Source organism: Oryx dammah, unplaced genomic scaffold, assembly GCF_014754425.2.
Source record: "Oryx dammah isolate SB20612 unplaced genomic scaffold, SCBI_Odam_1.1 HiC_scaffold_17, whole genome shotgun sequence".
NCBI lineage: Eukaryota > Metazoa > Chordata > Mammalia > Artiodactyla > Bovidae > Oryx > Oryx dammah.
Window position 1 is genome coordinate 13,993,639 of NW_024070201.1, and position 26,452 is coordinate 14,020,090.

General features: G+C 36.6%; 1 protein-coding gene across 2 annotated transcripts; it reads left to right on the forward strand.

Annotated features, from left to right (window-relative positions):
• Nucleotides 1–613: 613 nt before the first annotated feature.
• On the forward strand, nt 614–22,043 carry FAM76B (family with sequence similarity 76 member B). 2 transcript variants are annotated; one of them, XM_040257891.1, is made up of 10 exons: nt 614–973; nt 1,814–1,878; nt 2,875–2,929; nt 3,960–4,115; nt 6,576–6,775; nt 10,561–10,608; nt 10,798–10,878; nt 11,528–11,660; nt 14,659–14,760; nt 19,400–22,043. In XM_040257891.1, the coding sequence occupies exons 1-10, from the start codon at nt 887–889 to the stop codon at nt 19,487–19,489; spliced, it is 1,017 nt and encodes a 338-aa protein (XP_040113825.1). In that variant the 5' UTR covers nt 614–886; the 3' UTR covers nt 19,490–22,043. The 2 variants fall into 2 exon arrangements, with proteins under 2 accessions (XP_040113825.1, XP_040113824.1); XM_040257890.1 differs by having other exon boundaries at nt 796–973; nt 11,525–11,660.
• The last annotated feature ends 4,409 nt before the right edge of the window (nt 22,044–26,452 follow it).

The window sequence follows — 26,452 nt, forward strand, 5'->3', positions numbered from 1 at the left end:
CCTGAGGGGCTCCTGCGCAGAGGCGGGCCTTCTCGAGGGGGGAACCTGGGCGAGGGGTTTTGGTTTCTCCAGTGGCGAGTGAGTCGAATGGAATAAAATAAAGCCGAATTCGAAGCTCAAAACCCTCCATCACTTCCCTCGGGCTAAACGCCGGAGAGAGCTTGAGTTTGACCCGGGGACGCCTCTCCAGGTGAGGTACTTCCCTTTCGGCCAATAACAAATAGGATAAGGAGGGGCCTAGAGATTTGGTCCAATGGAAGTCAAGGGGAGAAAAAAAAAAAGAGTCGGGGCAGAGAGTAAACCTCCACGAACAACTGCCCAATTAGATTGGGAGCTCCCACGCAAACCTGGGACTGGCTGCTGGAAATAGCCGCCACCGGGGCCTCGGGGCGGGGCGAGTTTAAAGCTGCTTTCGCGCGCTGAGGGTGTCTGGCTGTTATTGGCCAGCGACGTCCTCCCTTTGTGGGCGCGCCCGGCGTAGCGGGGGTCAAAAGCTGGGCGGGGCGGCCGAGTGACGCAGTCGCCGCCTCAGCCAATCAGGGGTGGGGAAGGGGAGGCCGAGGAGGAAGCGGATCTGCCGCCGCGCAGCTAAACCGCAGCGAAACTCCCCGCTTCGTCTCCCTCCGCCGCTCTCGGGGCCTAAGCGGGAGCGGCTGGGACGGCGTCACTGGGTGGGCTGGGGCGGAAGTGGAGGCGGAGGGAGACGGCTGCGGCCGCGGGGCCTCGGGCTCTGGCGGCGAGGGTCTGGTGGGCGCGAGGCCGAGGGCGGGGGAGGAGGAGGAGGAGCCCGCGCGGCCCGGGCGGCGGCGGCGGCGGCGGCGCCTGAGTTCCCCGTGGGGCTCCGCCTCGGAGCGGGCGGCGGTAGAGGAGGAGGCTGAGGAGCAGGATGGCGGCCTCGGCCCTGTACGCCTGCACCAAGTGCACCCAGCGCTATCCCTTCGAGGAGCTCTCCCAGGGCCAGCAGCTCTGCAAGGTCCGTGGGCGCTGGATGGCGGGCGGGCGGGGTTTCCTCGGCCGTGGCCCGAGGGAGCTGGGTGCCCGTGTGGCACTGCAGCCCCCCCCCCCGTTTCTCCTCGCTGGCGTCTTGGGGGTTTGGAGTTCTCGCCTCCTCACCCAGAGACCCGGTTCTCCGAGGACCTGGGCATCCGCTGGGAAAGCCCCTGAGAGGAGGACAGAGCCCTGCCCTCTTCCAGGCGGCCCTAGAAGGGTCCGGGCCCCAGCAACGTTGAGGGGGTCTCGGGGTGGGGCTGCGTGAGGCAGCCACCTGTCTATGCCGCAGAGACCCCGGGGTGGAGACGTTTGCCTCTCGGTTTTCTGTCTGGTCTGTCCTCTCCTTCCACCGGGAGGCAGAGGACGGTGTTTGCACTTTCTTGCTAGGAACCCGAAGCCGCAGAGCTGATGGCATCCTCCTTCCCTGTCCGGGAAAGCGAAGCGTCTGGCTTGGGAACAGAATGCTCTAAGATTTGGAGCTCCTCCCATCCCATTAAAGCCGGGATGCTGTCTGTGAGCGACGGTGCAAAATAACAAGTAGTTTCACATTAACCAGTCCTTGGGGTCGGCCCTGACAGCTTTCTGTAATTTTCATCTGTTGAGTACCCCCCACATCTAATAAAGACAAAGACACCTAAGCCTTCCCTAAGGAATTATGCTGTAATTGGCCACTTATTTGATAAAATCACTCAATTGTCTTCGTTGGGGGACAGATTTTATTGACATTTCAGACATTTGACTAGGTTGAGTAATAATTTTCCACCAGAAAAGTGAAATTTGGGACTTCGAGATAGATACTGACTAATATATTGTCTTATTACAGGAATGTCGGATTGCTCATCCTATTGTAAAATGTACTTACTGCAGATCAGAATTTCAACAAGAGAGGTTTGTATATTGAACAGTTTTTGATTGTTAAAGGCAAAGTATTGTCTGTAAGGAATACTTGAGGCTTGTAACCCCATATATATATTAAAGCTTTTTAAAATAAAATGATTTAGTTTCTCAAAATTTTAGTTGTAAGCACTTAATACGTGTTTCTACATAGTAGGAGAGAGAATGTTCACCAAAAATTAATGAGTATTTTACAGCTATACTTCATACCTGAGGAAATTAAAAATATTGCAAGGAAAATATATAGCCTTGCTAATGAAAACTGCAAATATCAATTGTTATTGTTAAGATGTGAAAAAAAAAAGACAGGATCATCTTTTGTAGTTCGGTGGTTAAGTGCCTTTCAGTGCAGAGGGTACAAGTTCCATCCGTGGTGAAGGAGCTAAGATCCACCATGCATTGTTTGTTTAAAGTCCAAGTAAGGACTTTAAAAATGGTCCACATCAAAAAAACTTAAGGTAGAACATTAGTACTGACATGGACTTGAGGAAAGGTCTATAGCAAAGTCTAGTAACTTGTCACCAGTGGAAGAAAAACATATCTTTTAATGGAGTGATTCCTGTTAGAGCCTCAGTACCCATAGAAGAGCTTATAAAAAGAATAATGAAGAATAATAATTTCTTCACAAGTAGGTATAAGCATCATAATAGTGAAGAACAAACAGTGGAAGGTTATGTAGGCACTGATGCTCTGCATACATAGTGGCAAGTGAAGATTTTGGAACTAAATAGGAAATGATAGAATTTTAGTTTTGTTTCCATTTAAAATATGCAATAAAAACATGTCAAACCATTTATCTTAATTAAGAGGAGTAAACTTAGATAATATACAGCCCTGAAAAGATCTTATGTTGGTATTTTTGAAAAATTCTTGCTCTGTGTTAGAATAAGTTTTAAGTACTACTAAAGCAGATAGTACACTTTGACTACTTGCTTTAGTTCAACATTGTGCTGCATAAGTTTCATCATCTATATACAATTTCCTTTTCAGCAAAACTAATACAATTTGTAAGAAGTGTGCTCAAAATGTGAAGCAATTTGGCACTGTAAGTATATCTTATATTTTTATCTTATTGGCACAGATCTGTTAATGTTTTCACAAAGATTCACCTTTAAAAAAAATATATTGCTGTGTTCTTAAATGTTTCAAAGTAGCGAAATATTTCAGGAAAGAAACTTTCTATGGAGGGTCAACTGGGAAGACAATATTTAAAACAGTCATATTATGTGCATGTTTATATATATTGAATTTCAATGTGATATTTATGATCTTATTCTTTAAAGAATCAAATATAACAAACTCCTGATTTTAGAAAACCTACATGTCATAATTTGCATAATTATATTTTCCCCCTTCCTTAGAATCTCTGACAGTTTTTGTATACGGCACAGTGTTCAGGAATTTAGTCTCAAAAGTCAAGAAGTTATCCTAGTATAATTCTTGTCTTTTATGTATATTGCACTCATTATTGGTATATTAAAGTCATGATTAGTAAAATTGCTCGCCTTAAGGCTTTCTAAAATCTGGGTTGTCTTGAATATCAAAGAAAATCAAGGTATGTTTGTTATAGTTGAATTGAATTCGCTTGTGCCAAATTTTTTAGTTGAAAACTCATCTGTTCCTTGCATCATCTGTACTTATATGATGAAAACTGTTAAATGTATGCTGAATAAATGATAACGTAATTAAACTAACAGGACATTAGTAGAAATTCTTTCCCTCAAATATGGATATATGAAACTTTTCTATAAGTGTGTTCCTTTGATTGGAACTATTTTACGTGTAGCTTTTGTGTTATATAACATACTGTGCGAATCATAAATACATTTCTTATGGTGTTATTTATTTAATAGAGTAAAAAGTTTCATGAGTCTAGAAATAAGTGTTAGTAAACGAATAAAGTAAATGTCTTTGACTATAATAGAGCAACATAATTAACAAATTTTTTCGCCCATTATGACATTTCCTTTATTAACTCCTGGAATATGTCCTGTGCACTGAGATTAGGTTATGCACCAGAATTTTAGTATTTTTAAATGTCTCAGTTAAAGAAAATACATATCTGTTTTTTTCAGCCTAAACCCTGTCAGTACTGTAACATAATTGCGGCATTTATTGGTACAAAGTGTCAGCGTTGCACAAATTCAGAAAAAAAATATGGACCACCTCAGACTTGTGAGCAGTGCAAACAACAATGTGCTTTTGATCGGAAGGAGGAAGGAAGAAGAAAGGTATGTTTTATTTATGTTATGACGTTTTCTGGAAATTAAATACATCACAAACAAGTTGGAAGTTTTTATGATTAATACATTACTGAAGCTTGATGTATTCTTTGAGTCCCTGAAAGCAGGTGGTTAGATGATAGTGCACAAACAGTACATTTTCTCCTTGTTGGCATCATATGTAGATTCATCTTGATCAATCAAGGTTACTCTATTTTAAAAAGGGGGCTTCCCTGGTAGTTCAGCTGGTAAAGAATCCACCTGCATTGCAGGAGACCCTGGTTTGCTTCCTGGGTCGGGAAGATCCGCTGGAGAAGGGATAGGCTACCCACTCCGGTATTCTTGGGCTTCCCTGGTGGCTCAGACGATAAAGAATCCGCCTGCAATGCGGGAGACCTGGGTTCCATCACTGGTTGGGAAGATCCCCTGGAGGAGGGCATGTCAGCTCACTCCAGTGTTCTTGCCTGGAGAATCCCCATGGACAGAGGAGCCTGGTGGGCTACAGTCCATGGGGTCACAAAGAGTCGAACATGTGACTAAGCACAGCACACGTACTTTAAAAAGTATTCTGTGATGGCTGTTCTGTACTCTTTGGCTATCCAACATTTTGTGTGGAAAAAACTGCTGACTGCTTTTAAATCCTTTCAGCTACTTAACCTTTTGCTAGTTACTTGATGTTGCTAGTGTGAAAAAAAACCTGATGAGGCTTCAACATATACATGTTTCTAAGTTAGTCATGTGCCTTTTGATTTGAGGCTCATATTTTATATCATTGGTTTTTTTCCCTCTACCTGTAGTAAAAGTATGTGTGTGTGTGTGTGACATTGCTCTGCTGAGCATTCACACAGGCTTCCTGATGTCTGTCAGTGTCAATTGATTGGGAGGATGACTGTCACTTTGAGGGGCTCTCCTAGGTCCCTCTACAGCAATATATGTACCTTAGTTGGAAAACATGTCCCTTCAGCATTCTTATGTGAACAAATAGAAGATAGAACCCTAATTTTTATAGATTTAGTCTTAATAATTTTGGAAAGAAATCTCCTTTCTTCCCCATTGATACGCGTACAGTGGACTTCCATTGTTTGTCATAGTTTTGTTCTATAAACTTGCTGCGAACACTGAGTTAGTGAATACTGAACTGTGGCTCCTAGGGCAATACAGGATTAGGTTCCTGCCTCTGGTCACAATCTGGTAGAGTCAATCAATAGCTAATCCTGTTTTGTATATGTCTCTGTTTAAAAACACCGTACTTATATACATTGTTGATTGATTACATTGAACTCAATAGCAAACAGCACTATAACTGCCCGATTGAATCTTACCTAACATAGGTGTTTTCCACGTAAGGGCTTCCCGAGTGGCTCAGCGATAAAAGAATCTACATACCAATGCAGGAGACATGGGTTCGATCCCTGGGTTGGGAAGATCCCCTGGAGGAGAAAATTGCAACACACTCCAGTATTCTTGCCTAGGAAATCCCACAGACAGAGGAGCCTGGTGGGCTACAGTTCACGGGTCACAAAAGTGTCGGACACAACTTAGCAACTGAACAACAGTTTTCCACGTAAGGTACACAACCACCTTGTGCTTAGGAACACTACATTACTTTAGCATTACACTTGGGGACAATGTTAATAGTGAAATCACCAATAAAAACAGTAAAAAAACAATAAAAAATAAATAGAATAAAAATAAAACAATAAAAAACACTAGGTAGACTGTGAAAAGGATACTTGTTTATAATGTGAGAGCTGAAAAAAGGCAGCAGAACATCACCTTATTCAACCTCATCTGGGAACATTTGCAGTCTAGCTACACAAATTTTGAGCTGCTCTGTGCATGTGGGTTTCCACTCCAGTATTCTTCCCTGGAGAGTCCCGTGGACAGAGGAGCCTGGCAGGCTGTACAGTCCATGGGGCCGCGAGAGTTGGACACGACTTAGTGACTAGAGAAGCATGTGGGTGAATGATCACAAAAGTGCTGCAAGTTGATTTAGGGGTGACATAGTTTTTAGCTTGTAGGTGGTGAATTTGCAAATGAAAATTGGTTCTGTGTGTCATTCAATCTCTCCTTTTTTTCTGTAAATTAACAGTTTTGCTGTCATGATAGGTACTTTGTCTTTTTAGTAATAACAGTGATTTAAGAATTCAGGTTAGTGCTTAGATAAGGTTTCTTTGAAATATATCTGTCATCAATTTATGTTTATTTGCCAGTAATAAGAAAACAAATTTCTCTCTATAAATTCAAATTCATCAAACTAATGGATGTCCATATATCATCCTTTGCCATTTTGTGAGCCTCTAAACAAGTGTTTTCCCAAGATTCAGAAAGTCTAATTTTACTTCCATTTTGCAAAACTCTGTGTGCAAGAGAGAGAGTCAGAAGTTTAACAGCTTATCTTCACCTGGTTTCACTTATAGCCAGTTGCAGATACATTTAATCTAATATGTAAGTATTGTCTTTTAAAAGGTTGATGGGAAGTTATTATGCTGGCTTTGTACTTTATCATACAAGAGAGTTTTACAGAAGACAAAAGAACAAAGGAAGAGCCTTGGATCTTCACATTCAAATTCATCATCTTCATCTCTTACTGAGAAAGACCAGCATCATGCAAAACACCACCACCACCACCATCACCACCACCATCGTCACAGCAGTAGCCATCATAAGTAAGTACTTTGAAAGCATGTTTTCCAAAGTCCTCTGTGGCATTTTAATACCTGATTTTGGTGTTTAACTTTTTGTAAATGCTAGCTGTGTACTAGTTTAGTATGTGGTAAGCCTCTTGAGTGTCTAGGGCTATTTCCTCACTTTATTCAGTGTACAGAATTACACATAGTGAGTCTGTTAAGTTGTTTACCATAAATGTGAAGATCATATATTTCGGGAATTACAGAATAAAGTTATCATGTAATGAAGTCATAATACAAGTACACAGTTAATACTTCATTGATTCGTGATATCAAAAACCTCACTATTCAAAGGATTGTTAGGATTTTACTTGTAAAAATTACATTTGCCTCAGTTACTATTTGGAGAAGATATGGCAACCCACTCCAGCACTCTTGCCTGGAAAATCTCATGGACAGAGGGGCCTGGTAGGCTACAGTCCATGGGGTTGCGAAGAGTCGGATACAACTGAGCGACTTCACTTTCACTTTTCACTTTCATGCATTGGAGAAGGAAATGGCAACCCTCTCCAGTGTTCTTGCTTGGAGAATCCCAGGGACGGGGGAGCCTGGTGGGCTGCCGTCTATGGGGTTGCACAGAGTTGGACATGACTGAAAGAACTTAGCAGCAGCAGCAGTTACTATTAACTTGTTTTAGTTAAAATAAATTTTAACCAGTGACTAGGAAATGTATTTTGTATTTTTGGAGAACAGATTGTAACACTATCATTTGTGACTGTGATAGAAGCATTCTAAACATTGAAGATTCCCAAAATGTGAGACAAAAATCTGACTGGTGGTACTTTGCTGTTTTTAAAAACAGGAACTGTATTCAAATATCAGCTACTTGATTTTTAAATTGTCTTGGGAAGAAAAGTTAAATAGTAGTAATATAGTAATCCTTAATGTGTGTAAAGGTTTTTTTTTTTTTTTTAAAGTGTGGCTTTAGTCTTCACGGAAAATCAAGACTATTTAAATGGAAAGTGAACACAAAAATTAAAATGGAGAAAAAAGGGACATGCTACACACTCAGGAGAATTTATTATATTTTCTCAAATTTCTCTGAATGTTTTTCAAGTTCTAGGTAGTCAAAACATGGTTTCATGTACAGAAAACTGATGTCTGCCATATTTAGGAACACAGATGATATATTTGTAGTATTTTATAGGTCTGTCTAATAAACAACATTTGACTCTAAACTTTAGGCAAGCACATGTATTAGATTATGGGGGTTCATTGAGGTACTGATACTGTTTGCTTCTCTAGCCATTTTTCATTTGTCACTGTGCTGTAGTGCTTTCTGAACATAACAGTGGTAGATTACATAGTGCTTTCTAACCTGGCTACTTTGAAGAAATGTTCTGATCTCTATTGGAGAATTACAAGGAGCAAAGGAACATAAATCTTCCTTATTTTCACTTCTTGGTTTAGGGAAAAATATGAAAAAATAACTACCATGATGGTAACTGGCGGACCTGTTTCTCAGACTCAGCTGGAATATCTCTTTTCTTTGTCCTTTACGGATGAATTTGTTCTAACATGAGGTGAAAGGACACACGCACCTTATGTTTATTAAGATCTAACATTGTCACAGTAACTTAATCTTTTGAAAGAATGACAGGTTTCAAAAGTAAAGGGAAAAAGAATGGATTGATTTTTTAATTTTCCTTTTGATTATTTAAGAAATGTAAATATTTTGTATGTGATGAGTAGGCCACCAGTTGGTGGAGTCATATCTGAAATTCAGGGGATGAAGATGATTACAGACAGTTTACATATTGTGATATAAATTGATGGGGGTTGGAGGAAGGAAGAAACTCAGGTTGATACGGATACAAGAAAAGCCCACCTCAGAAAGCTCAGATTCCAGGTGTTTCTATTAAGTCACTCTTGTGATTTTTCTCATTTCAAGGTCTAGACTTTGCCAATGCATATAACTTGCCAGTGCTTTTAATGAAATTTGTAAGAGAAAATGGCAACTGAATTCCTCAGTAGGGTTGCTGTTTCCCACCACAAGTAGAAAATAGCTCAGGTTGATAGAATTTCAGCTGTTGTTTCCCCGGCTTATTTATTTATAGCTGATTCTTAAGAACAGGACTTCCCTGGTGGCTCAGACGGTAAAGCGTCTGTCTACAACACGGGAGACCCGGCTTCAGGCCCTGGGTTGGGAAGATCCCCTGGAGAAGGAAATGGCAATTCACTCCAGTACTGTTGTCTGGAAAATTCCATGGATAGAGGAGCCTGGTAGGCTACAGTCCATGGGATCGCAAAGAGTCGGACACGACTGAGCGACTTCACTTTCACTTAAGAACATGGTTAAAAAACTTCTACACCTACAACAGCAATAAATTTTATATACACACACACAAACACATGTACATATTTCTATTGTGTATGTAGCACTGTACTAAATATTTTACATACGTAACTCATTTAACCCTCATATTCCCTATAAGCTATGCATTATATCCATTTTGCAGATGAGGTAACTGAGGCTCAGGGATTTTCAGTAAGTTGCAAAAGGTTGCACAGCCCAGGTCATCTAACACCTCTTACATTGTATAAGGTTCAAGTAGACCCTTGAACAAAAGTTTAAACTGCTTAGGTCCACTTACATACTCAGATTTTGTTTTGTTTTACTAAATATTTACTATAGTTCATGATCTGTGGGTGATGGAATCTAGATGCAGAACCTCCTAAATGGAGGACTGACTGTGCAAAGATTTTCCACTGCTTGGAGGATCAGTGCCCCCAAAGCCCCACATTGTTCAACAGGCAGCATTTTACGTGGTGTCTGATACATACATAGGAGATGCTTAGAGGTTAGTGAAGGATTGGCTAATGTGAAAATACAGGAGAAAGGTATGGACATTTCATAGTGAATTATTAAGTGGTTATTAGCATTGTGGCATAATGCAAAAGAAGCAGTACTGTAGTAGTGATTATAAGGGGCTTACCAGGTGGCTAAGTGGTACAGAATCCATCCACCTGCCAAGCAGGAGACTGCAGGTTCGATCCCTGAGTTAGGAAGACCCCCTGGAGAAGGAAGTGGCAACACATTCCGGTATTCTTGCCTGAGAAATCCCATGGACAGAGGAGCATGGCAGGTTAGTCCATGGAGTCGTAAAAGTCGGACATGACTTAGTGACTAAACAGCAGCAGTAATTATAAGGAAAAGTAAAATCACTTGTTTCTATGCGATTTCCTAATATTTGCAGCTTGACTGCTCTAGAGTACAGCCTAATGAAAGACTGGAGACTTTGGAGGAGAGGATTCTTAGGAAAACTAGGAAAGAAATTCAGATATTTCCTGGTTTAGCCTGACACTATTCTGAGCTACCTGAGTTACTCCAGTTCATCTCCATGTAGGATTATTAGGAAGGCCTTAACTTTAAGATAAAATATCTTCTGTCTAAAATAGTAAGGGTAGCCTAAGTAGGATGATTTTCAGACTTTGCATTATAGAACCCTATTACTTTAATTTTCATGCTCATATACCCTAACCCTTAATATGATATTGAATTGTAAAAATCCTAATTAAAAAGAAAATTCAGTCCCTGTCATTGTACTTTTCTTAAACAAGATGGCCAGTAGTCATTTGATTAGAATTTATTTCATTAAAATGTGATTTATTCAGTATATATTAGCTTAGTCTGAAAACTTAGTTGAATATGCCTTTCATTGAACAAAAGAGTATAAACATATATCATTTGATTCCATTGGGAAGAATGCTGTTAAAATGTTGATGTTTTAAATGTTATTAGATGTCATTTGTGTCTTTTTCAGAATCAGCAATCTGAGTCCAGAACAAGAACAGGGACTGTGGAAACAGAGGTAAATATGTTAATATAGTTACTGAAATACTTTGACATGTATTTTTAAAAATGTGACATTTCTTTAACTTTGTTACTTAGGCTTTAAAAAAATTGATGTTCAGTAATGTTTTAGGGGAAGAAAAATAAATTTTCCTTTGGTGCCTCTTCCCTTTTTACTCTAATTATTTTTGTTAATGTTTGGTTTCAGCCATAAATCCTCTGCAGCAATTCAGAATGAAACTCCAAAGAAAAAGCCCAAATTGGAATCTAAGCCATCTAATGGAGATAGGTAAAAATTAATTCCTTTAGTGCTGTGAAAATTCAACTTAGTTGAACAATTATGGCTGGTTGCCAGTTATTACTAGGTAAAAGAATAGAAACAGGTATCTTCTACATTGACTTCTTTGAGTCACCTCGAAGAGTAAACATAATCAGTTAAAATTTTTAACTTAATTTTAGTAATAAGAAAGTGGCACTGAACTATGTTATTCTATTTGGGGCATAAATTTGGGTTTTGAAAAAAAAAAGTCTGAATTCTCTGTATCTTAATTATTCTTCAGTGAAACACAAAACTAATTGTGGTATTTGAGATTGACCTGCTTGGAAAATGTTTTTAGATTTAAAGTATTATGAGAGTGACTTTGTTTTAGTTCATTAGCCAAAAGTTTGCTGATGTTACTGTACAAATTGGCTGCCTATTGCTTTACACTAGAAGTATTGACCCCCTAAAAGCTAATACTGAATTATATTTCTGCAGGTGTATGTAATGTGTGCCATTAGTAAGGTAATTTGCCAGTTGCATCCATTTCTGTCAGGTACATATTTTTTTGCATTAGCCTTAAGGATGTTTGTGGAATTGTCTAATTTATGCAATTTGAACACCTGCTAATTTTCCTTCTACTTCATTTAACTGTGTTTTACTTTTTTCTTTTTAGTAGCTCTATAAATCAGTCAGCAGATAGTGGGGGAACAGACAATTTTGTCCTTATAAGTCAACTGAAAGAAGAAGTGATGTCACTTAAACGTCTCTTACAGCAGAGAGACCAGACCATTTTAGAAAAAGATAAAAAGGTAAGTACATGGTTCACTGAAGCCTGGTAAGATTTACATCTTGACTGTTGCTTGATAACTGCAAATTTTACTAAACTTTCTTTAATAACTTGGATGTGTGTTGTGCATGATTCTTACAAGACACAGAGGTGCAAATTGGAACCTAAGCCATCTAATGATGATACATAGAAACAGTATTTCAGAATTTTAGTTCTCAGAATTAGTTGAGGGCTATAAAATTCTAATAATTTCTGGATATTAGTTTCGCTAAGCCAGAAATCTAAAGTTAGGTCTAATGTCTTAATTTGAAAATGAGATATAAGTGAATATTGTGTCAATTCTTTTGATAAAAGAAAGTAATTGAATTGAATGCAGTCTTTTATATACCAATTGTCTATTTCAATCGGGATCAAATAACTGTGAAAATTAATGCTATGGGAATTTCCTATGTGATAGTGATTAGCTATATATAAGGTGGAAAGTTAAGTCTGCTTGTTAGAACTTTATATGTTAGATCAAGAGGAATAATCAAATACATAGTCTGTTTAGTAAAAAGCTGTAATATTTCTCTGTGCACTTGAGCTGAATTTTACCTCTTTGGGCCTCAATTTTCCCATTTTAAAAGTGAGAGTATTAACACCATCTCATGGGATGATTGTAATGAAATGAAAATGTAAAGTCCTTGTATAAGTGCTCATAGCTTCTATTACTGGGTCTGGTCATCTTTGAGGGTAGAACCTATATATCTGTACTTGTTTTATGGTCCTGGACTATCTAGTTTGACCTATTTCAAACATTACTGCAATAGGAAAACATTAAAAATACTCTTCTTAAAATTACAAACAAGACATAATTATGAATATAGCTGTCTCCAAGTATCCACGGTAATGCTTGAATCTAAATTGGCTTGTATTTCTGACATTCATGTAAAAAAATGTAACTTTTACATTACATTTTCCCTCACCTTGACGGTTAACAGATTTAAATTTATTTTAATACATTTATACCTTACCTTAAGCAAATTCAATATATGAAATTTAGAATTGACATAAAAGTAGCAAAATTATGAGTGTCTTATGGTTCTTTTTGCTTAGTAACAGAATATTTTCGGTTAGTTTTAACGAAAATTTGTTTTACACTCAAAATTTTAGAGAAATTTCTGTTACACAAAGACAGGTCTATATGTACTAACCTAGATAAAAGTTGAGTAAAATGGTAAGTTTACTATAAAATAGCAGTGATTCCAAAACCAAGTAGTAATGAGTTGTGGAATTTTGGCTTCCTTAGATTTTGTTTTCTTTTTCTAGCACGACTAGTCTATTAGTGCGTTTAGGTAAAATTTTTCTGTTTTTGTTAGTGTTCCTTTTTTCTAAACACTGATGGGCATGGAAATTTGCAGTATTTTGAGGAAAATAATTGTAAGCCTAAAATAGCTACATATGTACACCTTTTTCTTACAGTGTAAATGTAAGACAGTCATGTTATTTTCTTGAATTTAGTTCACTTCATTCAGTGACTTCTGCAGCCAGCCACATACTAGATCAGAAGGATAAAAAGATAGAATAATAAGAAAGGAGACATGTTCTTATTTTTCAGAAATTTAATAATATGGAGGCAACTTACGATATAGAGATGAGAATATCATAGTTTATCTGTAGTGAACTGGTATTTCAGCACAGGAATTCCTCTGTAATATAGAAAACAGAATTCAGTTATTCTTTGAATTTGACAGAAGCGAGAGCTTTTATTCAGAAAATCAGAAATAAGACACCATGACTTCCTTTTTGTCTTTTGGGTGTACTTCTTTGTTTAGTGATTACTGGGTAGGTAGTTACAGAAAAGAACTTGCAAACCTTTAAAACTTACGTAATGAAAACCATTTAAAAATAACCGGAAGCATGTAGAATCTACAAAAGTGGTAAAGATGATCTTATTTGCAAAGCAGAAGTAGGTATGCAGACGTAAAGAACAAACCTGGATACCAAGGGGAAAGGTGGGGGTGGGATTGACATTACTATACTGTACTGCTATGTATAAAGTAGATAACTAACGAGAACCTGTAGCCCAGGGATGTCTACTTGGTGCTTTGTGGTGCCCTAAATGGGAAGGAAATCCAAAAAAGAGGGGATATACATATATGTAAGGCTGATTTACTTTATTGTACAGCAGAAGCTGACAGAGCAGTGAAAACTATATTCCAATTTAAAAAAATAATAAAAATCAATCAATAAATAAAAATGACCAAAAGCTTTCTTCTACCTGGTTCTTTTATTGAAATTATATAATACCAACTTATTTTTTAGTGTGAAGTCATGAAATTTTATATCTTTAGGCCATCTATATTTATGAAGAAAAATTGTCATGTAGTAGCTGTCTTTCTCAAATCACTTAAGTTGTCTAAGCGCAAATTTTAAAGTAATCGTCTTTGCTTTCTCATTCCATGTTAGTTGTATTTCTGTGTTTTGTTCTCCATTTTTACCTCAGCACTTAGGAGGTATCAGATACAGAGTTTTGGACATAAAATTTAAAGGAAAAGCAATATAGCTTTCAGTTGATAAAACTGTTTCTCTGTTTTTCATACTTGTCCAATGTGAACCTTTTTTTTTCTATCATTGAAAGATTATTTTAACTTGAAACCAGTTGTACAGTTTACTTTGTTTTTATATGCAAAGTATGTTTTAACCAAAGCATTTTCCAGAACATTAACCACTAAGCTTTCCTGTTGGCATACCAGTTGCCAAATTAAAAAGAAACAAAAACAGCAACTTCTCAAAATTTTACTGATGTTTCAATATTATCTTAATATTAGTGTTAAACTAGTAAATTAGATAGAATTCATTTCACAAAACAGAAATTCTAGATAAATTACAAAATGCAGGAATCTGTTAACGTTCTCCATTTTATAATGAATTGTGAGTTTACTGTGAAAAATATTTAAAATGATGTGTGTTTGTTCATCAGGTTGTATATATGCGTATATATGGATATTTATATATCTATATATTTTTTAACCTTTCAGTTAACTGAGCTTAAGGCGGATTTTCAGTACCAAGAGTCAAACTTGAGAACAAAGATGAACAGTATGGAAAAAGCTCACAAAGAAACAGTGGAACAACTCCAGGTAAATGAGATAATTCATGTAAACTGTTAGGCAAGGATGGCTAAACTTGGTTAACAGTATTCTTTCTCTTAGAGTCATATTGGTATCCCTAATTTATGCATATCCTGAGCACTTTCAGCTTTGATTTTGAGTTTATAATAGTTTTTAATCCTGCTCCCATTAAAAGTAGTTGCTTGAAATCACTTGATAGAGGGGATTCAGTAGATTAAATCTGAAAACTTTTGCCTGAAATTTAGATGGAGTTTTCAGATTCTTGAAACTAAGGTGAAAATTAAGTTTAGTACACTGTGTAGCTATTCTTCTGTTTCCTCCCAGATAGTGGGAGGAGAAGTAGAGGTACACACCAATTTTCAGGGACCTCAAGTGAAGGAAATTCATGCTGCATGCAGAGATGCAAGGCCCAAGAGTGTACCTTAACCTTTGGACTATGATTTCCAAAGTGCCAAGCAGACCTCTGGGCTTCCCTGGTGGCTCAGACGGTAAAGAATCCGCCTCCAAAGTGGGAGACCTGGGTTTGATCCCTGTGTTGGGAAGATCCCCTAGAGCAGGAAATGGTATTCCTTTCCAGTATTCCTGCCTGGAGAATCCCCATGGACAGAGGAGCCTGGCGGGCTACAGTTGATGGGGTTGCACAGAGTTGGACATGACTGAAACAACTCAGCAGCAGCAGCAAATAGGGCTCTCAGTATCCACAGGAGGGATCCTGTACAAGCCAGCCTCCAAGTACTGCAGGGTGTACTCAGTAGGATTTCTGTATATAGAACAACTGAATGGTGATGCCAGGAGTCACCATAGTGACAAAGAGAGTGGTGTCTGAGGTCTGGCACACAGAGAAGGAGAGCATCCAACATGGACACAGGTTATCCCCTTCTTCAAGCCTTTTTTCACCCCGGTCTCATGAATTTAGAAGTCAGACGCACTAAGTTAATTACATGTTCTATCAATTTATACATTCTGACATTTGTTGTCTTAAAAGCATAGAAGATGGCAGCACACAGACTTTGGTCCATTAGTTGGGAGAGTGCAGCTTGGGAAGGAAGGAATTAATACTGCCCTACCTTTTTTTTTTTTTTTGACATTGTAACACCAAGGGATATTTGCTCTTCCTATCTTTTGGTTTTGTGTTCTTCATTCTTTGAACATAGCTTACATTGAGTAAGACTGTAAAGTGGATTTAGGAACTTGCTGAAATTCAAGGTAGAGGTTGTCTAGACTGTTACAAAGAATTGTGAAGAGAAACTTTAGTAGAGCCTGACACATAGTAGACATTCAGATAGTTTGCTGAATGAGTGGTGAGTTATGGAAATACCCATCAGCCCTCTTTTCTGAGAGATTTGCCCTTTTTATATACTAGGCTTCTTGTACATTATCATTTCTCATCCACCAGCAAATAGTAGTTTTATTTTGTTTCACTCATTCGGTTATTAGTGCTGAGTGATTACTAGAAATAAAATCTTCTGCATGGTGATCTCCAGTTTGATGTAGCCAAAACATGAATAAATTCAGAATGATACAGCAAAAAACCTGTGAGCAGTACTTAAATTTGATAAACCTTAGTACGTCTCACTGTTCAGAAGAGCAGTTCGTTGTTTCATTTTATAGTTGTGAGCACAGGGGACTTCTCTTTGACATTTTCATCTGTTTAGTATCCTTAGCCCACCTCTAGCCCACCTCTTCTTGGTTGATAACTGAAATTTCATATAATAGAATAATAACTAATAATTACATGGAAGTGTACATTTTCAACATAATTTTACATAGGCTGTCTTATTTGCACCTTACTGTAACTTTGAGTTATGTGGTATCCTCATTTTACACGTGAAACTGTGGAAACATAGTCAGAAGTGGCATAGAAACCTACATCTTCTAACTCAGATTTAACTATACTTTCTCCTGTTCTGCACTGTCTCCCACCTCAGGTTACTCAGGTTTTATGTTCATTCTTGCTGTTAGACCACTTCCCTATTTGTGTTATTATTGGTGACCTTCTGTCACAGTTAAGTATCCTCTTTTAACCCCATTCCCCTTAGCAGCCATGTACTAGTAAGGTTCTCTACCTGAGTAAATATAGTGAACTGTTTTTCTCATCTTTCTGTGATAAGAAACTGAACACTGAAGCAGAAAATTTATCTTGTTCTAATGGTTCTCAAAACATTTGAAATTATCAAACCTGAAAAATCACTGAGCAACACAAGAAAAAAAACTGTCCAAAAAAAAACAAACCCCTTAACAAAACCCAACCAGCCAAATAGTAACCAGATTGTCTGAAATATCAGGAATACCTAAGAGAAAATACACCTTCATTTAGGGGATAAGGTGATAAAAAGGAAAAGAGAAATAACATTTGAATGCCTGCTGTATACCAGCCAGTGTGTTAGGCTAAGTGTTTTGTATATTTGATTAGTTCTTTCAACCCCTGTTGAGGTAGATGGTTTGAGTTCTGTTTTACATAGGAGAAAATAAATTTCCAATTACATAGCAGATAAATGGCAGAACCAAGAAGGATCTGTGATTCTTAATCCACATATTCTTTCCTTTAGGCCAGCATTTCTAAACATTTTCAACTTGCTTAAGAGTTCTTAAATAATTGATTTTTGCATGGTGCGTAATAAAGAAGTAATAAATGCTAGGATAAAACATTTTTAATGCATATAATTAAATACTATTATAAAATTATTTTAATTGTATCAGAATAAGATTTAGACTTGTCTCCTTTTAGCAACTGACCGTTGATTTTTCTTAAAGGCTTTTTTCTTACATAATTTATCAGCAAATTTAATGATGTGATTAGGATACTAAATAATACATGCAGATTGAAATTCGCTGCTAAAGAATTAAAAGGAAAAACTTCTTTCAATACCTAATGTTTTTCTTAATATTTATTTTTAACTGGTTGATGATTGCTTTATAATATTGGTTTGATGTCTGTCATCAACATAAATTATCCACAGGTGTACATATATCCCCTCCCTCTTGAATCTCCCTTCCACCCGTCGCCATCCCCACCCCTCTAGGTTATCACAGGGCCCCAGGTTGAGTTCCCCGAGTCATATAGCAAATTCCTGCTGACCGTGTGTTTACATATGTTAGTGTATGTTAGTGTATGTGCCTCCATGCTGCTTTCCGTTTATCTCATCCTCTCCCTCTTCTCCCCCACCCTTGTAATATCTAACGTTTGAGTTTTTGTATTTCATACTTAGAATATGACAATTATAAACTCATTGGTATTTTATTTTTTAATCATGAATGAGAAAAGGTAGTTTAAAAGTTAACTTTTTAATGATTTGCTATGTCATTGTAAACACTTCTACATAATGTAGCTTACAGATCTGACAAAGATCTCTTTGGAGCAACTTTGCAACCATTTCCTTTTTTTATGCCCTTCATTAGTTTGTATTTTAAAATTTGTTTCTTAAGATTCCTTGTTTTAGCCAGTGAGTCTATTATAAATTAAGTAATATATGTAGCTAACAATGAAAAGAAAACAATTTATGACTACCGTATTTACTAGGATGGTCAACACACCAATTGATAATGAGTGTGTGTATTTGACTTTCACCAACTGCCAGGCATTCTCATTGATTTGTCCTCTGAGTTTCTCAAACTAGTTCTAAAGGGAAAATAAAAATCCTTTTAGATCCTTTATGGTTTTCTGAAATTGAATTTGAAACTGAAACTCCTAATTATAACCTTAATTATTTAATAATCATGGAATAGAGAAATGCTGTTAATCATGCAGTCGAACATTAAAAAATGATTTGACTTGCAAATATAAGATAGCTAGGTTATTTGCATTTGGGGGGTTGTCATGGGTATTAATTAGGGAGAATTGATTGGAGAAGGGTGAGGGAGATGCTGAGTACAAAGCCTGAGACAGGTTTGTATTGTAAGATTGGAAACTGAGAAGGCAGTGTTACCTTGCCATACAAGGGCTAAAATTAAGATAAAACACTGAGGTTAAAAAAGTCTAGATAATAAAAAAATCTTGAGACTTGTAAAGGAAAATGATTTTCAAACATAAGCCACAGTGATGATGTATAACTGCTCAAATTATATCAAAGCCAATACCAAATTAACTGTATGGCAATTAAAAGGAACAACCAGAAAAAGACCAGAAAGATGTGGTTCTGATGGGTGCTTCAAAAAAAAATTAAGTATCGTTAACAGAGTAGTCTGTTTGGCAAAGTAATAAAGTCTGTATTTTTGCAGAAAGGACCTCTTATGCATGTTTTAACACATCAAAATGAAGGTCTTTGTAGTTGTTCTGGAAATGGTCCTCTCAAATTACCACTTGAATTATTTGATCTCATTCATTATAAAATAATACTTATATTCATAGCTTTTGCTTCATGTTTTTTACAATAAAGCCGAAATATTTTCCCCGTATTTAAAAACTTGACCCTCTTAAATGGATTTACTTTTAAGTTGCTTTTTTTTGTAACCAGTTGAATCTTTGGGCAACAATCACATTAATATGAACATTTACAAAGGGGGCTGACAAACCAATCTAAAGTTTTCCTTCTGCATATCAAAGAGATGAGCCTAAATATATCACCTCTTTCATTCTGATAGTGTGTATTCTTCAGCTTGACTTAATATTTGAAATATTTTTAATGGTAAATGTTTTTGTCTCCCACAGGCCAAAAACAGAGAGCTACTCAAACAGGTTGCAGCATTGTCAAAGGGTAAAAAGTTTGACAAAAGTGGAAGTATATTAACATCCCCTTGAGAAAATGCTTATTTGTTAAGTATTTCTGCTGCAAATGTAAAATTTGAAAAAAATTCTGTGAAGCCCTTAAATTCTGTGTAGTGAAAAAATATTTTTGCACACCAAATGAATTGGCGTGTTTCCTATTCACTTTTGTAATTGATATACAGCATTTTTTAAGTTGTAAAACATTCAAATGAAACTTCAACTGGTTTGAAGTAACTTTTTAATTATTTGATATCCAGGAACTTTTTTGCCAGCAATAGTATTAAACAATTGTAAAGGAGTGCATGACTAGTGCCCTTTATAAAATGCAACATGCAATAATAGAGTAGGTATGGTTTTCAGAAGTCAGAACAGCAGGGCTTTTTGTTTGTTTTTTTGTTTTACACTATGATAATTTCATATAAATAGTTTTCGATTCAGAAATACAAAAACTTTTGAACAAGAAAAATTGTGAACACTGGTTTTTTGGTAATTGTGTTTATACTTTTCATCAACATGAAATAGGAGAGAATCATGGTGCTTTTATTAAATGAACTTCAGAGTATATGTAAATATGTTTTTAAAAGTTACGTTGTTAACATTAGTTAGTAAACTAGTATTTTCATTATTGGTATAGGAATTAATGTTTATTGTACAGTATCCAAGGTAAAATGTGTTTGTTTTGTAAAAACTACTGTAGATTTTTACTTACAAGTGCCTTTTTGCCACCTAATGTTTTTATTTATAGGAATGCTGATCTTTTGTACATATGGTTTGTTTTAAAATCATGTTTAATAAATGTTTGTATATAAATGCATATGTACAGAAGCCTATTTCAAAAGGAAAAGTTGCTAGTAAAATGTTTGAGGTTGCATTAAGAACTGACAATGCATTAGACTTGAGATGACTTCGTGGTTTGTTTTTGTGTGGTATGGGAAACTGTTGGTCATTGAATTCATTGAATTATGTTAAAATAGTTCCCAACAGATTTAATTTTAAATCAGTATGGGTAGAATAATTTTATTTTTTGTGTCATATGGCTTCATGTTCATATTTTGTGAGTTACATGTTTTATTTTCTTTTATTAAAATTAAAAAATTTTTTCTTCAATGGTCCATATATCTGCTTTCTCTATAATATTTGGTTATCTAAGTTAATATTTATGTATACCATACTTAAATTGTAAGTTTAAAGCAAATCTGGAAAAATTAAATATCTTTTAAATCATTCTGTGATTATCTTTGAATAAATTGGAATCTACTGTAAGATTCAGGCACTATTTATAAGAAAATTATATCAGAGTCTTTAAAATTGTCTATAAAAGGTTAAGGGTAGGGTGGGATAGGTTAGGAGAAATTATTGACTAATTGCATTCTGATCCAGTGGTTTTCAGCCTGTAATAGAATTGATCTCCTACTTAGTAAATGCCAATTCAGACTTTTCAGTTCATTTTTAAAGTATCAAACATTGCCAGGTATACTGTACAGAGTAGAAAGTCTCCTCTTAGGAATTTATGGGCAAAGATAAATTTGTTTTTAGTAAATTGTTATTAAATTTATCAGTTTTGGAGATTGGTTTCTAAGAATGTCATATCCTCTTTCCTCAGAACACAGGATGATTGTATTAATTGTTTTTAACATAATTCATGTTTCAGTAGATTGTTCCTAAAGTTTCATTTTAAACTGATTTCAAATAATTTTTTATCCAGTTTGAAAACATATAATCTAGGGTAATTTTCAAGTGATAGTAAAATATTGAATCAGTCAGACTTGGAAAAATTAAACCAGTTTGTTTTTATGAGATCTCATGCAATAATTTTCCTAAATTTAGTACTCTTAACAATGATAGCTAATGCCTTCCTAACACAGATTTTAATATTTTCAGGATTTGCTAAATTCATAATACAGTCATTACCTTTCTTTAAAATTTATACTGTTTGTATTCTGGATTCATAGCCATTTGTCAATCCACAGTGGTCATTGTGGTTTTAAAATAAACTGTGTAATAGTTCTTACACCTTGTTGGAGCTGCTACAAAAGAAAGGTGCCCCTTCCCCTTTTTTGTAGGTAAGCGATTAAAAATTGAAGTCAGTCTAAATAATTAAGCTTTGTAAATTCAGAGGCTAAAACATTTTAGGGGCTTCACAGTATTTAGTCCTAATTAAATGCCTCTCTTTATTCCATGACCTGGTTTTATAACTTAATTATTTTGCAATTGTATAAATTAGTAATGAGTCCCAGTCCTGGATCTGTAGTGTATTGACCTAATGACCTAATATCCTCTCAATGTGGACCTGTAAGGAGATACTATGGTGTGCCGTATATTGTGCTTTTTTAGGCTGCTTTCAGCTATTGATTAGCATTTACCAGTGAGGGTCATTTTGGCTCCAGTTATTTATGTATTAATAGCCTGTGAATATTGCAGTCCTTTTTAGATTGTATTGGTCTAAATATGCATTCTGCAGTGAACCTGTTAAACTGTTCACATGTATAGACTATTGAAATACTGTACCTGTACACATCTGACCGTTGACATTTTGTACTTTTTTCTAAATCCAATATTTCACAATAAAAACTCATCAAAAACTTTGTATTGGTTTCTTGTTGCTGCAATAACATCTTTCCATAGATTTAGTGGCTTAAAACAGAACAGATCAGTTCTCTTACAGTTCTGGAGGTCAGAAGCCCCAAATCAGTCTGATGGGGGTGAGGTCAAGGTGTGGGCAGAGCTGCTTCCTTCATGAGGCTCCAGGGAGTAACTGTCTCCTTGCCTCTTGCAGCTTCTGGAACGCATTCCTTACATTCTGTGGTTCTTTGCCACTTGCTCCATCTTCACACTCAAACTATAGCATCTTCAAGTCTGCCTCTGGGGTCATAGATCTCTTGGTCATAGTGTCTCCTCCTGCTTCTTAGGACCTTACAAGGATGAGGACGTTGTCGGGAGCTCATGGATGATCAGGACAGTCTCCCTGTCTCAAGTCTTTAACTACATCCACAACTCTCTTTTATCATGTAAGGGAACAGTTGTTTATATGTTCTAGGGTTTAGGACTTGGACGACTCGAGGCAACATTATTGAGGCTGCCATAAACTTCCACAGGTTTCCCAGTACAAGGCTCTAAAACAATAGATTTGAGAGCACTGATGCAGGCCAAATGTAACTTTCCTACCTGTTAAAACTGCTTTTGTGAAATACTTTTCTGAAAAAATTCTGTAAATTTTTACTGTGCTATTTCAAAGCAACAATAGATGCATTAAGCTATATGTAATTAAGCCTTTGCAAGTGCTGGAACTTGACTAGAACCATGCTAGATGATAGAATGAGTTATGATAGAATAAGAGTTGAAGATTATGACTTCTTAATTTATAGCCTGTGTGTGTGTGAGTTGCTCAGTCATGTCCAACTGTGACCCTATGGGCTGTAGCCCCCCAGGCTCCTTTGTCTGATTGTCCAGTCAAGAATACTTAAGTGGGTAACCATTCACTTCTCCAGAATTTATAGCCTAGTTGGGGAGATAATATACATGAAAAAATACCTAGAACTTCAGTATTTAAAAAGGCCATAGAAGCTAACAGCGTTCAGCATGAGCATTCCCAGAACTGTGGGCAAGGTTAGTCTATATCATTGTTTTCTCGATTCTGCGCATGTGTCAGTCAGGGATGGGGTGGTGGGGCTCAGCCCGATTCTTGAGTCCATACCTCTGGGATGGGGCCCCAGACAGACATTTCAGACTCAGGTGAGCCTGATTCCTTTGACTCAGAGCCCACACCTTAAGAATGAGCAGTTTTTAAAAAAAGCATGAGAAGGTTTCAGGGACACTGAGTGGAAGCCATGTTGAGAATTGGAGAATAAATTTGGAAAAGGTTTTGGAGATGCATTTTAAAAGCAGTTTGGGTAGAGTCTCCATAGAAGGAAGAGATACGAGACCAGAATCATTTTTTTCCAACTGCTTTATTATATAGCCAAAGAAATGGAGCAGGCAAGGGCAAATGACTTAAGTATTGACTTTTATTAATGTCCTGACATTTTCTAAAAAGCATTTGAGGTCGCTTGGTTTAAGTGATTTGTAACTAGCCAGTTTGCAACAGTTAAAAATCAGTTTTAGGGAGAAATGTGTATAGTCATATCAGAATTAAGTTGAGGACAGGGAGGAAAGTCAATTGGATGCAACAAGCTTATGGGCAGAGAAAATCTCCATTCTCAGCAATGACTTGACATGTAAGGCACAGACTTTGTTTTTTTAACTGACAAGGAAATGGTAGATGATTCAAGACCAGTGTTCCTTCTCTCATGTTTAATGTAATAGGGTTGTATTTGGAATATGTAGTGCTAGTCACCACTTTTCAAGAAACACATAGTATGAAAAGTTATATGATTAGAGGGTTGAAAATGATTTTGACTAAAATGATTGACTTGTTTCCAAAATAGAGACGAGACCCACAACCCTATCGAAAACGAGGCCAGAGAAATGAATAGACAGTTCATAGGAAAAATGCACATGGTTCTTAACCTTGTGAAAAGATAGTCAACCTCACTTACAGTAGGAAAAATGAAAAGAGTGCATGGAGGGACTTCCTTGGTGGCCAATGGCTAAGACTCCATGTTCCCAATGCAGGGGGCCTGGGTTTGATAGCTGGTCAGAAGTTTATGGAGTCACCGTTTCTTACTTATAGGTTTGTCTGTGCGTGTGTGTTCAGTCCCTCAGTCATACCTGATTTTAGCAACCCCATGGACTGTAGCCCACAAGGCTCCTTTGTCCATGGGATTCTCCAGGCAAGAATACTGGAGTAGGTTGCCATTTCCTTCTCCAAGGGATCTTCTCCACCCAGGGATCAAACCTGCATCTTTTGCATCTCCTGCATTGGCAGGCAGCTGCTTTGCCATTTTGCCACCTGGGAATAGGTTTGCAATATTCCAAATCTAACAAAATATTTGTTGAAAAAGTTTTGGGGAAATACTCTCCTGCATTCCTGTTTGTCATTGCAAAATAGTCACTATGGAAGTATATTTCAATAACTATCAAAATTACATTTGCAAATGTGCTTTGACTTGGCGATCCACTTTCTAAAAATCTATCTCAAACACACACATATATGTTTTTGAATATATAATATATGTTCAAGAGATTAAAAACTATAGTATGTCCATGTAATGAACATACTATATACATTATATATATATACATATATATATGATGTAGCTATAAAAATAGCTATATCTCTAGAAGCAATTTCTCTCAATTGTTAATTGAGAGAAGCAAACTAGAGGAAAGTATGTTAAAAGCAGGTTACTATTTAAGGATAGGGCTCTACACATGCGCACACACACACTTTTGTACACATACAAATATCTGCTTTTATGTTTTTAAAACCAAAGTTTTAACCATGATTTTTAAAAAAGGGTTATGAATAAGGGGTGGGTGTAGGCATAGGCTGGAAGGGACAATACAATGTTGGAAGCTGGAATTCTTTGATTATACCATGTTTTGTTGATTTGACTTTGGAGTCATTTAAGTATTTTTACAAAGTTATAAAACAATAAAACATAAATGAAACAAATGTACCCAACTGTAGAGCCAGTTGCTGCCAGCAGATAACTATAATGATTGCTATAAATGTCGTATTTTGTACCTCCCTAGCAGGCGTATCCTAAAGTAAAAAAAGAACTCCAAAATCATCTTAGACTCTTGACAGTCCTATTGTTGGTGACAGTGTCAGCATTCTGAGATTATTGTGTGGGATTAAAACATTGTGGAATAAGTCAAGAGAATAATTATGTGATTCTCTAATTCCGTTATTCCTTTCATTGTTTAGGACTAGGGTTCCTGGCTAAAGAGAAAGGAAATATAAATGGAAGTTTAATATAATCCTGTTTTTAATTAGAATTATCAGCATAAACTCAAGTTACTTTAAGAAGAAATAGATGTATTCAGTAGGGAAAGTGTAAAACGAGCCTACAAATCTTGTTAGGTCAGATAGCAAGGAAACTGTCAAGGACAATTTAGTGGACTTTCAAAAGACTCATGAGCCAGGCAGAAGATAGCACAATTTGAACATTGATATAGGAAATAATATCTGTAGTGGGTGGAAACACTGAGTATGTTTAAAACACAAAAATCCAAGTCAGACTAAATGAAGAGATAAACACACCGTACAATAACTGAAGCACCAATTGCTCACCATTGGAGGATGCTAGCAAGCTAGCTCATCATTTTGAAAAGTTGTAAATAAACAGTAATTCAGTATTTCCTACAGTTCCCATACAAACTCCCATACCTCTGGGTATGCAAACAGTAAATGAGGGACCCTTTTTCTTAAAAAAAAAAAAAAAAAAAAAACTTCCACTTAATGAGTGAAAAGGGAATGATGGAATTGTAATATCATTTTGCACCTTCCAAAGAATTAATGAAGATAATAAACATTGGTCATGCTATTGATGAGCTGCTTAAAATACACAGATGCTTCCTTTGCATCACATGCTTTCTGAGGGAGGTGCATACTACTGCCCATAGAGTTATTTTGCCGAAAAGAATCAAATCTGATTGAGCATCTACCAATTTACAGGGAAGAGAACAACATATATTGTTGAATGACACCAAAGGGATGGTACTGGCACAATTATTTCTTCAGTAACTTCTAAGGAGAAAACAACTGATGGGGGGAAGTTGAAGGGGAAACATACAAGGTGAGAGGCACTAAGACGGCATCAACCAATCACAATGGGTGGACCTGATCTTTAGTTCTTAAAGAAACAACAACAAAAAAAGTTTCTAACATTTATGACACAATTGGAAATTTGAATACTGACTGGTTATTTAATAACAGTAAGGAATTATGTTTACTCGTTAGACTTTATTGCAGCTATGTTTAAGATACCTACTAAAATACAGTGAAATGACATGTTTGGTATTTGATTCAGAACAATGGAGGGAGATGGATGGCAATATAAATGAAACAGGATTGACTGTATTTGGTAATTATCAGAAATGAGCAATTGGTGT